This window comes from Fringilla coelebs, assembly GCF_963513975.1.
Source record: "Fringilla coelebs genome assembly, chromosome: 7".
Lineage (NCBI taxonomy): Eukaryota > Metazoa > Chordata > Aves > Passeriformes > Fringillidae > Fringilla > Fringilla coelebs.
In genome coordinates, this window is record NC_140035.1 from 18916308 (window position 1) to 18930502 (window position 14195).

Sequence of the window (14195 nt, forward strand, 5' to 3'; positions counted from 1 at the left end):
CATAAATACACAGAATTCCATGAACACAAGAAGAATTTCTAAATGAGTAATTAATGTAACTAATTGTAGCTCAGTAGCTCTCATCCAAGAGTTTAGATTCATCTTTGCAAAAATCCTTTTGCAGAGAAAACAAAGAAGAACGTATCAAGGAATACAAAAGTGCAGGAGTTTCCTCACTCTTTCCATCCTTTGTAGAACATCAGGTTTATGGGTGATTTGGCAGTGCCCCACCTGACAGGCAAATTTACAAGGTTAGCACTGAACCTAATCAGAGATAATCAGAAAACTCTTTCTCTCTGGTGTAATTTTCTGCTTGGATAGCTCCGCTATGCTATTATAAATAAGAAAAGCTTGCAGCACAAGCAGGGTAGAAGACTTCAGAGAGATTTTAGTAATCACCTTCCATTCAAATCACACCTACTCTTTAATCAGGATGGGATCCTTTTCCATTTTATAGCCCCAGGAATAAACTGAGGAGCTCATGATCGACACAGATTGGGAGTGAAATTTTAGTCCCACTGAAGCTGTTGTGAAGTATTAGTAATTCATGGGGCTGAGATTTCAAAAATGGTCCTTCCCTCTGGATTCTCTGTTCGAATTCAAGGCAGATTTCTCCACTCTCTTCCTATTTCTCATAATACAGAGTAAATGCTCCAGTGCTTTGTTTTAATCAGAGGTGATCTAACAAGGAGAGAGAAGAAAGAGAGTCAGAGAGAAATAGATCCTGAATGCAACAGCTGATTCTATGAGATGATGGGAATAGTTTCAGGTTTAACAACCTCAACCAGATAACTATTGCACTTTTCCTCACTGTAAACACTTATTTCAAAAAAAGCTTTCCACAGAGCTCAAAAAAGGGGTTAGGAATTTTATTTAAATTTCACAAACTGCCCATCTTGCACTGTCAGAAAGCTGCAGCTTTCAGCTTATGTGATCTCTGCAACAGAAGCAACCTGGAAAACTGTAAAATCAATTTCCATAAAGTCCTGCAAAAAAGGCATAGTACATTTACCTCTAGGAAGGTACTTCTCACATCAGAATGGGACACTGCTAACTTCTTGCTCAGGCACATTCAGAGCCAAGGACCCCAGGTCAGTTGCCGCTGGGGGAGCAATGAGCGCACTCGGCGGGCCGGGAGCCGCCTCCCTGCAGGCAGCTCCGGAGGGAGCAGCGGGCAGCGGCGGACTGAGCCCAGGAGGCCGGGCAGAAGAGGAAGCGCTGACACTGACGCCTCCCTTCTTCCGAAATACTTGTGTTTGCCGACCATTTGATTTTATACTTTGCTTTTCCTTGGTCAGTAACAGAGTAGTAGCACAATGCGGAGCACTGACAAAAGATTCTCATTTGCCAGAAGGAAACAACCAAACTTTGAGCAACCTTAATACAAATACCAGAGGTTAAGGTAACAGTCCTCAAAAGCTTTCTTTGCCCTCTACATTATAAATCACCGCAGGTACAATACAGGTCTTGATTGGGGGGGAAGCAGTTTGGTGGGTTTTCCCCCCTTCCAATACCAGAATGCTTCGTAAAACCAATTCCATGCTTTCAAAAACAGATGCAGGTAGAAATGCAGGCTTCTCCCTTATGCATCAATTTACTGCTACACGGCCTGTCTTCCAGGACACAACACAGCATTTTTACTACCTGTGAGGTTAAATCTTTTTGCCTACTGATTTATTTTTATAGGGCAAGAGTAGCACAAAGTCCACCTACTCAAACCCTCTAGACATTCTCTGGTTCTTCTGCTTCATTATTTATAATTGCCTGTTGATGACAGCCACACACACTGCTTTTTATGTGAAAAGACAATTGTGTTACCAAATAACCGCACATTCCTATACATTTTGAGATGTCATAACTCAGTTTTCCTCAAAGGAAAGAAAGCTACATTGATGGGGTCTACAGAGTTAGCATGACACAACACAAAAAGCTTTTTTACTCAAAGTAAATCTAAAGACCCCCACTACTCCTAGATGCTCCTATGAGCAGCATCTTTCCTTAATGAGTCTGAATGATTACATAGATTAAAAAAAAACAAGTAACAATTTGGTCTCTTTCCATAAGAATGAATGAATGAATGAATGAATGAATGAATGAATGAATGAATGAATGAATAAATAAATAAATAAATAAATAAATAAATAAATATCCCTATTTGAAACATTGTTGGTTTTTAATTAATTTTTAGGAGTGTACCTATGGGGAAAAAATTGAGGAAAGGCATGTATTTTCCATCTACTCCAATTCTATTTTGTATAGCTGTCCCTCTATCAACACATCCACTTGCATAAGTGATTTTCTATACCCTACTGAGACAATAAACAAGCACAGCCTTTCAAATTCATGCTTGAAAATTATGCATGTCCCAAAAAGGACATGATTGCCTCCTTATTGGTTTATGCAGGGAAAATTATATTTTTCCTTCTTACCACTTAGTCTTCCAGGTCCCTGTAATTGCTCACTGAGCCACCATTGCCCATATTCTCAATGTTATTAGCAGCAGACAACTTCACAACTACTGAGTTTGATTCAACATCTCAGATGAACACAACTGTGAAAGCAGCTTGATGATCATCAATCTAACAATCATGAAACAGATATAAAACCACATTTTTATGTGCATTGCAATGTTAGTCTTAGCCATTGAGGGAAAATGAATAACTAAAATGTCAGAATGCTCAACTAATATGCCTGCATTATTTCATCAGCTGGGCCACTGTGCAATAAAATGCAAAGAAACCAGACTTTGCTGGAGTTTTTGTGGTTTGAGTAAACCTGGCTGTTCATTAGCAGAGCTCATGCAGAGGGAACTCAAAGATGTAGCTTCCTGATCCTTTTCCAGCTTCTCATTTCAAAATAATTAGCATTCTTTGTGCATGCACATGCATGAGTACACTGCAAGAGAGTGGAAAGGCTGCCCACTTGATGCAGCAGAAAAACCCACAGCAAGTGACTGAATAAAGTTCTGTCACAATTGATTCAGAGAAAAAATAGACTAACTGTTATTTGTTATCAACAAGGTCTCTCTTTTGGGTTTTTTGTTGCTTTGGTAAAATGTGGGAGGGTAAGGTGGGAACGGGCGGCAACATCCTCTGCTCCCTGCTAAACAGAAATCAGCATTTTCAATGCACTCAATTAGCAATGTTTTAGGTCTGTGTCGGAGTCCTCATCAGAGCTAATTGATTTCAGGCACAGGCAAATCTCACCATTCAACATCATTATGCAGAGGTAGGTAGTGAAAAGGAAAACAGATCTCTGATTAAAGAAAAGCATGAGGGGGAGGCACACCATTTACAAACTGCACACAGCATTCCCTCTCAGAGAAATAACTGTGTTTAAAAACATTTTGAAGAGAGATGCCTCACAATCAAATTTCATAGGACTGCTCTGGAAGCCCCAAAATTGGAGATGTGACAATGGACCAAGCTATGTGAAAAGGCACACATCTTTATCTCAGGAGAGAACATGGAAGAGAGAAAATTCAGTTATGTTTCCTGACTAATTTCCCTGCTCCTACTTCCACTCCCACTCACAGGGGGTGTTCTAGGGCAGTAGAGGAAATTGTGAGAGTACATAGGGTAGTATTTAAGAAAACAAGAATACTTATCAAATGAGCTAGCTGAATTGCAGTTTGAATGCACAACTCTGTACACGTTGGTGGGAAGATTTGAGGTCAGCACTTGTCAGAAGGAAGAGATGCTGTACTCCTGTTCTCTTGGCACAAAAAGCATATGTTGCCAGCATGGGAAACAGCTTTCCTGGCCTAAAGCCCACACTGGAATCCCACAAGATAAAAGGCTGGAAATGTCCCTTCTCTCCCACTCCTTTACACATGCAAAACCAGTCTCCAGATCTGGCTTTGAGCTAAGCTAAATTCTATGTTTATATTCATCCTAACACTTTGAAACTAATAAATGCAGAACTGTGTTTGACTGACTTTCATCTCAGTCCACAGAGCTACTTTCAGCAAGCTAAAGCACAGCACACTGGCATGGCTGGCTCCATGGACACTGACATTAATCAGCCCACAGAGCCTGCAAGTGCCCAGCTGCAGGCACTGGCATATAATCACCATACACATGATTATATTTTTAGCACCATCTAATTAAGCCCTCTTTTCCTGGCCGTAGAGACAGCTCCCCTGTTCCAGCTTCACCTCATTAATTAGAGACCTTTTCTTTCAAACAAGACAGGTGCTGTAGCCAGCACCACAACTATTTTGGGCCAAGTAATGTCACATATATAAGAACTTCACCCAGCTTCTTAACGCTTTTCATGAGAACGTGAACAAACGAATAGCTGCTAGATTTCTCCCTTATTATTCAACAGAGGATGTGTATATAATAATAAAAAAGCAAATTGCTATGATGTTTGCCATTTACTTCTGCTCATCATAGCTTGCTCACTTTTTTCTACTGCAATGCACTATTTATTTTCAACTTCTTTTTACCTTCTGTATGTACTAAAAGCATAAACTACTTACGAACATCATTTTAACACACGAAAGCTTTAATTACCCTTTCTTTCTACCTTTTCAAAAATTCATTTTGCTCACATTATATTTATACACAATATCTCAGCAGTAAAAACAAGAAAAAAGTTTTAAAACCCAACACAGCTGACAACTGTGCCACATGAATTTGCTGCCTCACTGAACCACAGAAGCATCACCATGTATCTGCATCAGACCACAAGTGAGCAAAAACTGTTACAACTTTATCTTGGTACAATACGGCTGACTGCCTCAATTAAAGCATTAGATTCTTTATGTAGATACCTCCTGCAGCCCCAACAGCACAGCAGACGAGCACTTTTGACAGCTGCTCCTCATTTCCCAACACTTTTTCCCAGCTTCTGGGGACGTGTATAGCAAGTGGAACATGATTTTCATCCAGATATATATTCTATATATGTTCCACTTTTTTTTCCAGAAGTGAAAAGAAGAAGCTACCCTGAACATTCGCTTCATCTGAAAAAGTATTGTAGCAGTAGTACAGGTGGATTAGTCAATAACGGTGCAATGCTTGGATTATATTTATGTATTAAAATACATAAATATAATCCCATAGCAACGCTCAGAATTTATCCCTCCCCATCGCAGTGCTGTAAGTTATCACCTGGGTCACTGGTATGTGCACGTTTCAGGTACCTTTTTTATTTACTCACACTTGGGCACAGAGGTGAACAGCCAGCTGCGAACCGCGGCCTGCCCCACAGACGGCCGCGCTGCGCCCTCAGGCCGCACAGCCGGGCCAGCCCTGCCCGGCACCCCGGCCACGGCCAGCCCCGGGCCCGCAGACAGTGCCCAGGCCCTGCGGAAGGGCTGACTCGCCTGCTGTTCGCCAGCCCAGCTCCGGGCAGGCAGACAGTGCCCAGGCCCTGCGGAAGGGCTGACTCGCCTGCTGTTCGCCAGCCCAGCTCCGGGCAGGCAGACAGTGCCCAGGTCCTGCGGAAGGGCTGCCTCACCCGCTGTTGGCCAGCCCAGCCCCGGGCCCGCAGCCAGTGCCCAGGCCCTGCGGAAGGGCTGCCTCACCCGCTGTTGGCCAGCCCAGCCCCGGGCCCGCAGAGTGCCCAGGCCCTGCGGAAGGGCTGCCTCACCCGCTGTTCGCCGCCGCACGGCTGCCCGGAGCCAGCCCAGCCCCGGGGCTCGGCGGGCACCAGCAGCCCCAGAGGCCTGACCGGCCCCAACGCGCCTCACCCGGGCTACCGACCCCACCCCGGGCCCTCGCGTTCTCCTTCCGGACAAACCAGCAGCACAGGGCCTGCCCCAAGAAAACCATTGATTCCCTGAAATAACCCTTGGGAGCCTTAAAAATGGCTTCGGCAAGGCCCTGGAGAGCAAGGAGCCAAAGCAACCCTGCCCTCCACCTCCTCCCCAGCTGCTGCTCCCAAACTAAGAAAAGGCAGCAGCCTTTTGTAATAACTCTGTAATCCACTCAGAGAATGGAAACTCAAAATACAAATCAGTTTGTGCAATACATCTTTATTTTAATTTTATTTTTTTAATCTTTGCAGTCATCTTGGAGTAATCATCATGTAAACAGTAGGATGGGATGGGATTACATTGAGTCGTATGCAAATAGTTCTACACCTCAACGATTATGACAAGGCATTATAAATAACTTCTCTTAACAATATATATTTGCCATTTTCAGTACATTAAAGAGCTGCCACTTATCTAGGATTAACTAGGAAGTAGTTTAAAGTGTAACCTCTGAGAAACACGTCTCCAAATGTGGAAGTCTTTCTAAGGTTCCCTAGGTCCATAACATCTATGTCACAGGTTAAGCAGAGGACTACTTGGGTTGAAGTGTTTTCTTTGTAACAGAATTTTACTTGATCATTGCACAAAGCCCTATTATTTTCACTCCACCTTGGTATTTAGCAGAACTTCAAATAAAGCTTCAGTTCCACTCTTCAAGTTTTTATTCACTTGTATGAAACTGGTTTCTATCATTAAGGGTAAGTCAGATCAGAGATGGACACAGTAAGCGTTCAACCTTAACAACAGCTCACAGTAGCTCTAGCTCATAGACTCCCCAATAAAGCATAGTCAAAATACTCTAACACCTTTGCTACTGTATATCCCCTCCTCGCTCAGATAACTATATATATTTATATTTATTGTACCATATGTATGGTACTTCTAGAAAATTGAGATTATTTATATAAGCAGCCTCAGGCACATTCTTAAAACATTAATATCTGCAAGGCACCTCCCACTCCCTTGAGGATCAGTTTGTGGACTGTTTTTTTGACACACAACCAACAAAAGCTTGCTAATGCCGGATCAAATGATTTCAAAAAACCCCTAGAAGTTATCAAATACTTCAAAGACATACCTGAAGCTTTTTTAAATAGTGGGAGATTAACTGCAAAGAGCACATAATCAAGTCAAATAATTTCCTTATTACTAGTATGTGTAATGCATAAATATATGAAAAATAAAATTCACAGTCATTTTTTAAACTAGAATTCAAGTTTGGCTAATATTTCTAAACTTTTATATGTGTGTTAATTTCTAAATGTAACAGAACAGAGGCAGTATTATCAACCACAAGTACAGGTAAAATAGTATCACTCAAAGTCTATGAAAGAAGTAAGCTTGATAGAAAGTTCCTTTTGTAACCAATAAATACAGCTACCTGAGAGCATTTCCACAGGCTTTTCACTTTGGGGGAATCCAAATCAACTGCTAAGAGACATTTAGGAGCATTTTGAACGGTAACAGCAGCGGTGTAGCTGTGGGCTTTGCTTGTTCTGACTTTGTGAATTGCTAGATAATGAAGCAGAACTCCGTGTGTGGTGCATTAATTTTCCTTTGCATCTAAGCTGGCTTTTTCGCAATCTCACAATTCGGCTTGGGGTCAAGGGACAGACATCAGCTGACACTTAACTGAGCAAAACCAATCAGTTTCACTTCATCAGGAATCTCAGTGCCATCACAGCCAGAGGCCTGCAAATACAAACAGAAATGTTTAGTATATCATGCTACAAAGGAGCACTTGACAGCCAGGATATAAAGTTTCCCCGTATCACCCAGTCAGCAAACAGCTTGATTGAAGGAAAGCTTTCAGACTGATTCATGTTGTTCAGTCAGCATGCAATCAATTGCATCCTTAATTTTAGCAAACTCTTGTAGTCAATATTAAAAATTATGGGAAAAAATACTGTAAAATGGATACTGAAATACCCAAAATCTTTAAACCAAACTTTCCAGACCGGAGCCAAATTTGCTTTTTCATGGGAGTAAACAGTTTTCACTCATGAAGAGCATCTAATATGCATGTATAGAATCCACTTTTTGCCACTGTGCTGTACACAGCAAATGTCTCATGAGTCCAGCCAGCAAGTTAGTTGACCAACCAGCTGAATTTTTAAACAAGAAACTGAAGCAGTCTTCAGTAAAAGAAGATTTTAAATAAAGGGGTTTGTACATTTTTATCTGTATGGTAGATAAGTCAAAATATTAATAGAATTGGATTAAAAGTGTGCAATGCTAACTTACTTATGACAGATGCTTTCAGATTCTTTTGCATATCACAAAATATCTCCAACAGAACAATTGGTCCACCCTATAAAAAAGCTTTTGATTCTTTTTTGCATTAGTAGCAGTTGAACCCTTTAATAAAACTGGTTGGTGAACATGTGCTGTGAGGTTAAGAGCTCTCAGAAGTCCAGTGAGATCTTGCTATGAGGTAACAAAGACTCAGTAATGCATACAAAGATATGAGAGAGTTCTCACAGGCAACAATTCACTTAGCAACTTCACTACACAATACAGAAATAAGCACAAACAGAACATATATTGAATTAATCCAAAGGAAACTTAGGTCAAAAGTATGAGGAAAAAACTAAGGTTAAAAATTAACCTCCAGAATTCATGTCCATCCAGTGGAACTTAACTACAACAGGGACAAAGACATTGATTTTGGATTGTCTACTAATACTGAGTATAGTAAGGAGCAGGATGATATCAGCATTCACTCACTGGAATCTGAAATTCTATGTGATATTGCCTAAACCTCAGCAATAAATCCAACAGAATCACCAAAAATTAGAAAAAAAATATCCCAACCTAAATTTTCAACATACATAATATGGATACTATGGGGTATTACATTTTGGAATCACAAGCCTCTGTTTGAAGTGTGGGAATGAAAAACCCAGGCTTCTCAGAGCCTCTGGAGTAACTGTTACCTAAATGCTCTTGGTGAGATGCCATTTACTACACAATAAAGCCAAGTCAGATGTTTAGACAGCAAGAGCACAGATCAACTGCAAAAAGAAAAGCAGCAGCTTTTAGGCTATATTTATAACAAAGGCCAGAGAAAGAAATGAATTTGAGTTACATGTCTTTATTCCCCTACCCCAACCCCTTCTCACAAGGAATGTATGTGGAAGTTCAGGGGATTTCACTGCACTGTAGAGAAAAAATGAGTTCAAATGAGTCAGCTAAAACTCTTCAGATCTGTATAAAGAATGACATGGGAAGAACAGTCTTGAATTAATATATCATCATCAGTTAGGTCTAAAAATGGCTCTCTACAGCAGCTGCTTTTATAAACAAAGCTGTGATTCTGGAGACCTGCTTATCTAACAGACATTCAGTCTAGTCTCTTGTGTGACTGAGTCACACTCAGCAAAAGGTGCTGAAAGCTAATTGGTATTTGCATAACTAAAAATTCAGTAGCTTTTGGTATATACATTTTTCAACCTAATTTTAACAATAAATAAAAACAACACAGCGCATCAATTCTGGCTCAAGTTTTTGCAATTTAAATTTATTAATATTAAATTAAATCTATCATGCTACGATCAATATTGACCAAAATTAAGATCCATCCAATGCAGCACAGAAAGGAGTCCCGAGTCCCAAGCCCCAACCCAGGATCTGATGACATACATACAGAAGATAGAAAGAGGTGGAGAAGCAGAAACAACAATAAAATACAGTGGAGAAAGACCAACATGCAGGTGTGGATGGTCAACTGAAAGAAGGTCAAAAAGAAGAACTAAGGAGAGGTAAGCAGTGGGGAAGGTGACCCACATGCAAGAAAACTGGGGGCAGGTGTTTGAAAAAATGGGATTGGAACAATATGTCCATCAGCAGAGGACACTTCAGCCAGGGTAGAGCTAAGGGGATGGGAGTGAAGGAGGGTAAACCTAGCTATTACAGTTTTCTCTGTTTTACTTGTTTCTGCAATTCTTTACAGGGGTTTTCTTACTGCAGCTTCTCACCTAAACCTCAGGCCCCCTCAGAACTCATGTGACTGAACCTCCTTCCCCATGCAGTTATGGCACTGTCCTGTCAAAACAGGGTTTAAGCTTTATCTCTAATACATGGAAATTTCAGTCACTTTATCTGTCAATACATTTATTCAAGTAAGTATCTGTAACTGAGATAGAACCCAGATTCTTATGTGAATATTGTGATAACTTGTTTGTTTCTTCCATTCATGCTTTTACTTACCAACTTAAAAGTCAATGTTTTCAAGGCCTTTGGATCATCTACTATCTTCTGTAAGTTAGCAGCAACTGTAAAAATAAGACTAAAAAATATTATTTACAGAAAATTGCATTCAACTTGATATCAAGGCTTTTGTTGAATCTTCTCCTTAATTCTACACATATACATGTCTGTAAATTACCACTTGAATAATTTAATCCCTCTCTAGATTTTGTTTCAGGGGGCAGTTGGGCTGCCATAAATCCTACTTCCTTTTTTCCAGGGTCACTGATACTTTGTGACTATATGAACTGATTCAGTTGCATGTTTCTGCATGATTCATATTGCATGTCTTAAGGAAGGGCAGCCTTTCATTTGATGTCACCCTGCTGTGGAACAGCTACGGCAAATCAGCGTGCTGCTGGGCTGTTCTCCCAGGAGCAAAGCTTCCAGCTGCCCTTGGGCAGTTACTGGCAAAGGTATTATTAGTGCTTTTGCAAACAGCGGCCCATGATCCGCAAGTGTTTTAATGAACTAGCACACAGTTGGCTAAGGGGCATCTGGGATCTATCGAGTCTGTAAAAACCCTAACCCCACTCCTGATTGATTCTTTACCAGGGAAGAGATTAAAAATTTCCAAGTAAAAATAGAAAAATTGGATTTTTAATATATGTAAATAGTTAATGTTAATTACTTTGTTGTTGTTATTACTTAAACACTGTATCAGAAATGAGTGGTATTTTGAATGGTTATTATTCCTAAGAAAGCCAAGAACAGTGCTCAGTAAAAGGCAACAAGATACAGTTTTATTTATTCACTTGTTTTTACTTTTAATATGAACTCAAGTCAGAGAGTTTTACATATTAAATATGCTTTATTTTTGTTTTTCTGATGGACCATAGCGAGAGTGGGACCTGTGTAATCAAACAGAAGATTAGGAGGATATAAGGGCAAAATGTCACATATTTTCAGGCTATGCTTGAAAATGAGAAAGCACACCTTTAAAGAGCCCATAATATTAGAATACAAGTTTACATTAAGAATAGTCGCACCTGCAGTTTCCTACAAAGAGAACTTTTCAATTTTAATCATACATATTCAGCATTTTCAAGTACAGCTAGCATTTCACATCTGACTTTGGTACTGTGTTTTACATTTTCTGGCCTTCACAGAAAGGCAATCATTTAGCCAAAATAATGTCATTAATCACAGTCAGTCAAGCCACCATGAATGCAAATCCTCCCAAAAGCCTACTCTTTCTGCAATATCTGAAAGTACATGTAATTATCATCGACCAAGAGCCAAGTATTTGCACATACTTATGTAGCAAAACCATACCATCTTGCTGGTGTCTTTTTCATTTTTCTAACTCCTTGCTTTTGTTTTGCTAAGTCTTGCCCTCATTTAGACCACAAAGGCAAAACTTAGGGGCAACTGTCTGAATTTGGATACCTAAAGTCAGTATTTCAGGAAGGTTTAAAATATGGTTCATTACCTTTAGGGATGAGACAATCATTACTCTTTTCACCTTAATGCAAGCCAAACCTTTTAGGACCTCAGTAAGTACATAGCTTTGGATGTGTCTCTCTGCACCTAAAATGTTAAAATCTGGGTTCAACTGGTAAGTGAAATCCTTTGGCTCCTGATGAAGTCACCTAAGAAAAACATAACCCATAAACTGCAGGTGTCCATGGCATCCCTAGTTTAGGTAAATTCCACTGGAAACAGAGCCTGCAGCACAGGCAGTAGAAGCCATCCAAGCAGGTTAAAGTCCTTCCTGAATGCCAGCAGTCCCTTCCTGTTATTTCTCCAGAAGGTCTGGGGATCCCATACAGTGAAGACATTCTCAGAATTAAAAATACAACAACATACTCTACAGTTGAAAACTCATCCTACTTTAAATGCAATTAAAGATATCATTTGCAGTAAATATAACTGACGTACCACTCCTGTAACCCTCCTAGTACAGTTCACGTGCAAATTTCTAATTTGGTTTAAATATGACAAATGAGACTGAAGTTTCTAAATGCTCAGTTTCTAAATGAACCTGATCACATCTGCAAACCACAGTGAGGAAAATAACCATCCCATTCGCACTACCTTTCCTCACCCCACAGTCCCAACAATTCTTGCATTGCAAGTTGGTGAACAAAATCAATTTAATACAGTAACACTCTCCCTAAAGTGAAAAGGGGTTTCATACTAGGGCTTTCTAGAGAGGCCGGAATTGTTTTCTCCACTGGTGCTTAGACTATTTGGAAAAATGAAGAGCATTGTAAAATACACATCTCTTTACACCTTATCTCTAAGTTAAGTATACTGCAGTTCCTATTGACAAAGCCATTTTTCTTTGAAATAATCTGAAGTCATGGCTTGGATGCTGTACTTGTGAAATTCATAGATTAGCACCTGCAAGCAGAACTAATTGATAATTAAACTCCTGTTGGGAATTCACTGTTTCTACAAGACCTGGATATTCTATACTCTTTTATTTTGCAAAGTGTTTCCTCAATATGTTATGGCCATGCACCTATAAAAGTCAGAAGAAGAAACATGAACAGGAAAAAATTAAGTGGTGATGGAAAAATCTTTGCCAGCAGTAGCCTCAGGTAAATAGAGTATACTTCAAATCATGCCTTGGAGCAAAAGCTCTCTTTAGACATTAGCAGCAGTTAGGACAAGAGGCTTTTTGTTGCTTACAACAATAAATGAGGTCCTGTTCACTTTCTTCAGAAGGCTTCTGAAGGACATGTAATCAACCTACACACCACAAATCATTCCAGGTTCTTTTGCAGGTTTTGCTCAGTGACAAATGGTTGTGCCACTCTGACAAAACAAGCCTGCACTTGCAGAACATGCAATAGGAGAAAAGGTCAAACCCAGCATATAAATATACAGAACACCGGGTGTTAATTGCAGATGGAATAAATTTTTAAAAAAAACATATAACTAGAGGCTTTTGCATGTATATAATGCAAATTACTTACTCTTTGCTATATTTTGGCCAACAACATAAATTACAGTTTTTAAATGAGTGATTGATATGAGATAATAGAACAAAAAAAGGCCACCTTCAAGATCTTACAAATACAAAACAATAACCAAACTTTGGGCAGTCTCAAATAGCTGTTTTTCTCCTGTGATGTGACAAAGTACTCTCTCTCTGGTTACTTAAAATTCTTAACACGGCATGAAACTTAACCCTAATGGCTTCTGGAGAGGGAAAACTTCTGGAAAAGTTAAAATTAATGAGACAGTAAATAAAGCTATATGAAGTACAGTTAAACTATTTCCAGTACAATGCCCACCCAGCCAACTAAGCCAGAGCCATCTGGCATAAACACAGACACAAGCAGAATCTAAAGTTTGAGATGATATTTCTGGGGTGCTGTCAAAAGAATAATGATTCATCTACTTTTCCATTTTGCAAAGAATGGATGGGTAACCTCGGAAATAGCTCATGAACTCATGCTTAGGTTCAACAGTTTGCAAAGCTAGTGCATATTGTAATCCTGAAATTCAGATACGAGGAAAGGGAAGTATTATTCAGGCACAAAATTACTGTCACCAAAAAAAGAGAAAAATTATAACCTTGGAGAAAATGAAAAATATTTTTAATAAGTTAGAAGTGAAATATTTTTTATGTAGTATAAACTCAGTCTATAAAAAATAGCTACCTTCAACTGCTCCCTACTTCATCAACAGTACGGCTGTTAGAGAAGACAAGCTCAAACCTCCACAGATTTATTGGCTTTCCTGCTGATTGTTTCAAATATTACCTCTTCCCCAACAGTAGGCAGTTATTTTACCATTTTCATCTGATACATGGAGCTCACCATAATTAACTGCCTTGGGAGTCTGCTGGCTTGAGGATTAATGTTGTGTTCTGTATAGGTCTTAGGACACAGGGTAACTGAGTAGCAGGGAATACTTTTAAGTGGAATTATCACTCCTAAAAATTCAGCTCCTGGTAGGGTTTTCCTCCAAAGTGCTGAATTTATTATGCACGCTCTTGAGGCCATTTCACATATTGCAAGATGTTCATTGCAATCTATGCACTCATTTATATTTCATACTACACAGTGGTTTTCATGCATTTGCAAGTTCAGAACAAAGTCAAAACTAAGTTTTAAAACCTAGATAGTACTGTATTATAGTATATTATGCAAACAGTGAAAACAATCAGTGTTTAGAGCTTTTGGTAACAATTCCTCCAGATCTCTGTCTTGTTAGTATCTAAAAGCTC

The 14195-nt window shown here is 39.6% G+C and overlaps 1 protein-coding gene across 2 annotated transcripts in view; it reads right to left on the reverse strand.

The window, feature by feature from the left end:
* Window positions 1-7334: 7334 nt before the first annotated feature.
* The window catches only part of STK39 (serine/threonine kinase 39), a gene marked incomplete at its 5' end in the record, with an annotated part of 73571 nt that continues 66710 nt past the window's right edge, over window positions 7335-14195 (reverse strand). For both annotated transcript variants that reach the window (XM_084209507.1, XM_084209506.1), the window contains 2 exons: window positions 7335-7456; window positions 9974-10038. In XM_084209507.1, the coding sequence (XP_084065633.1) occupies window positions 7382-7456; window positions 9974-10038 (140 nt within the window). In that variant the 3' untranslated portion in view covers window positions 7335-7381. The remainder of the gene's footprint in view (window positions 7457-9973; window positions 10039-14195) is intronic.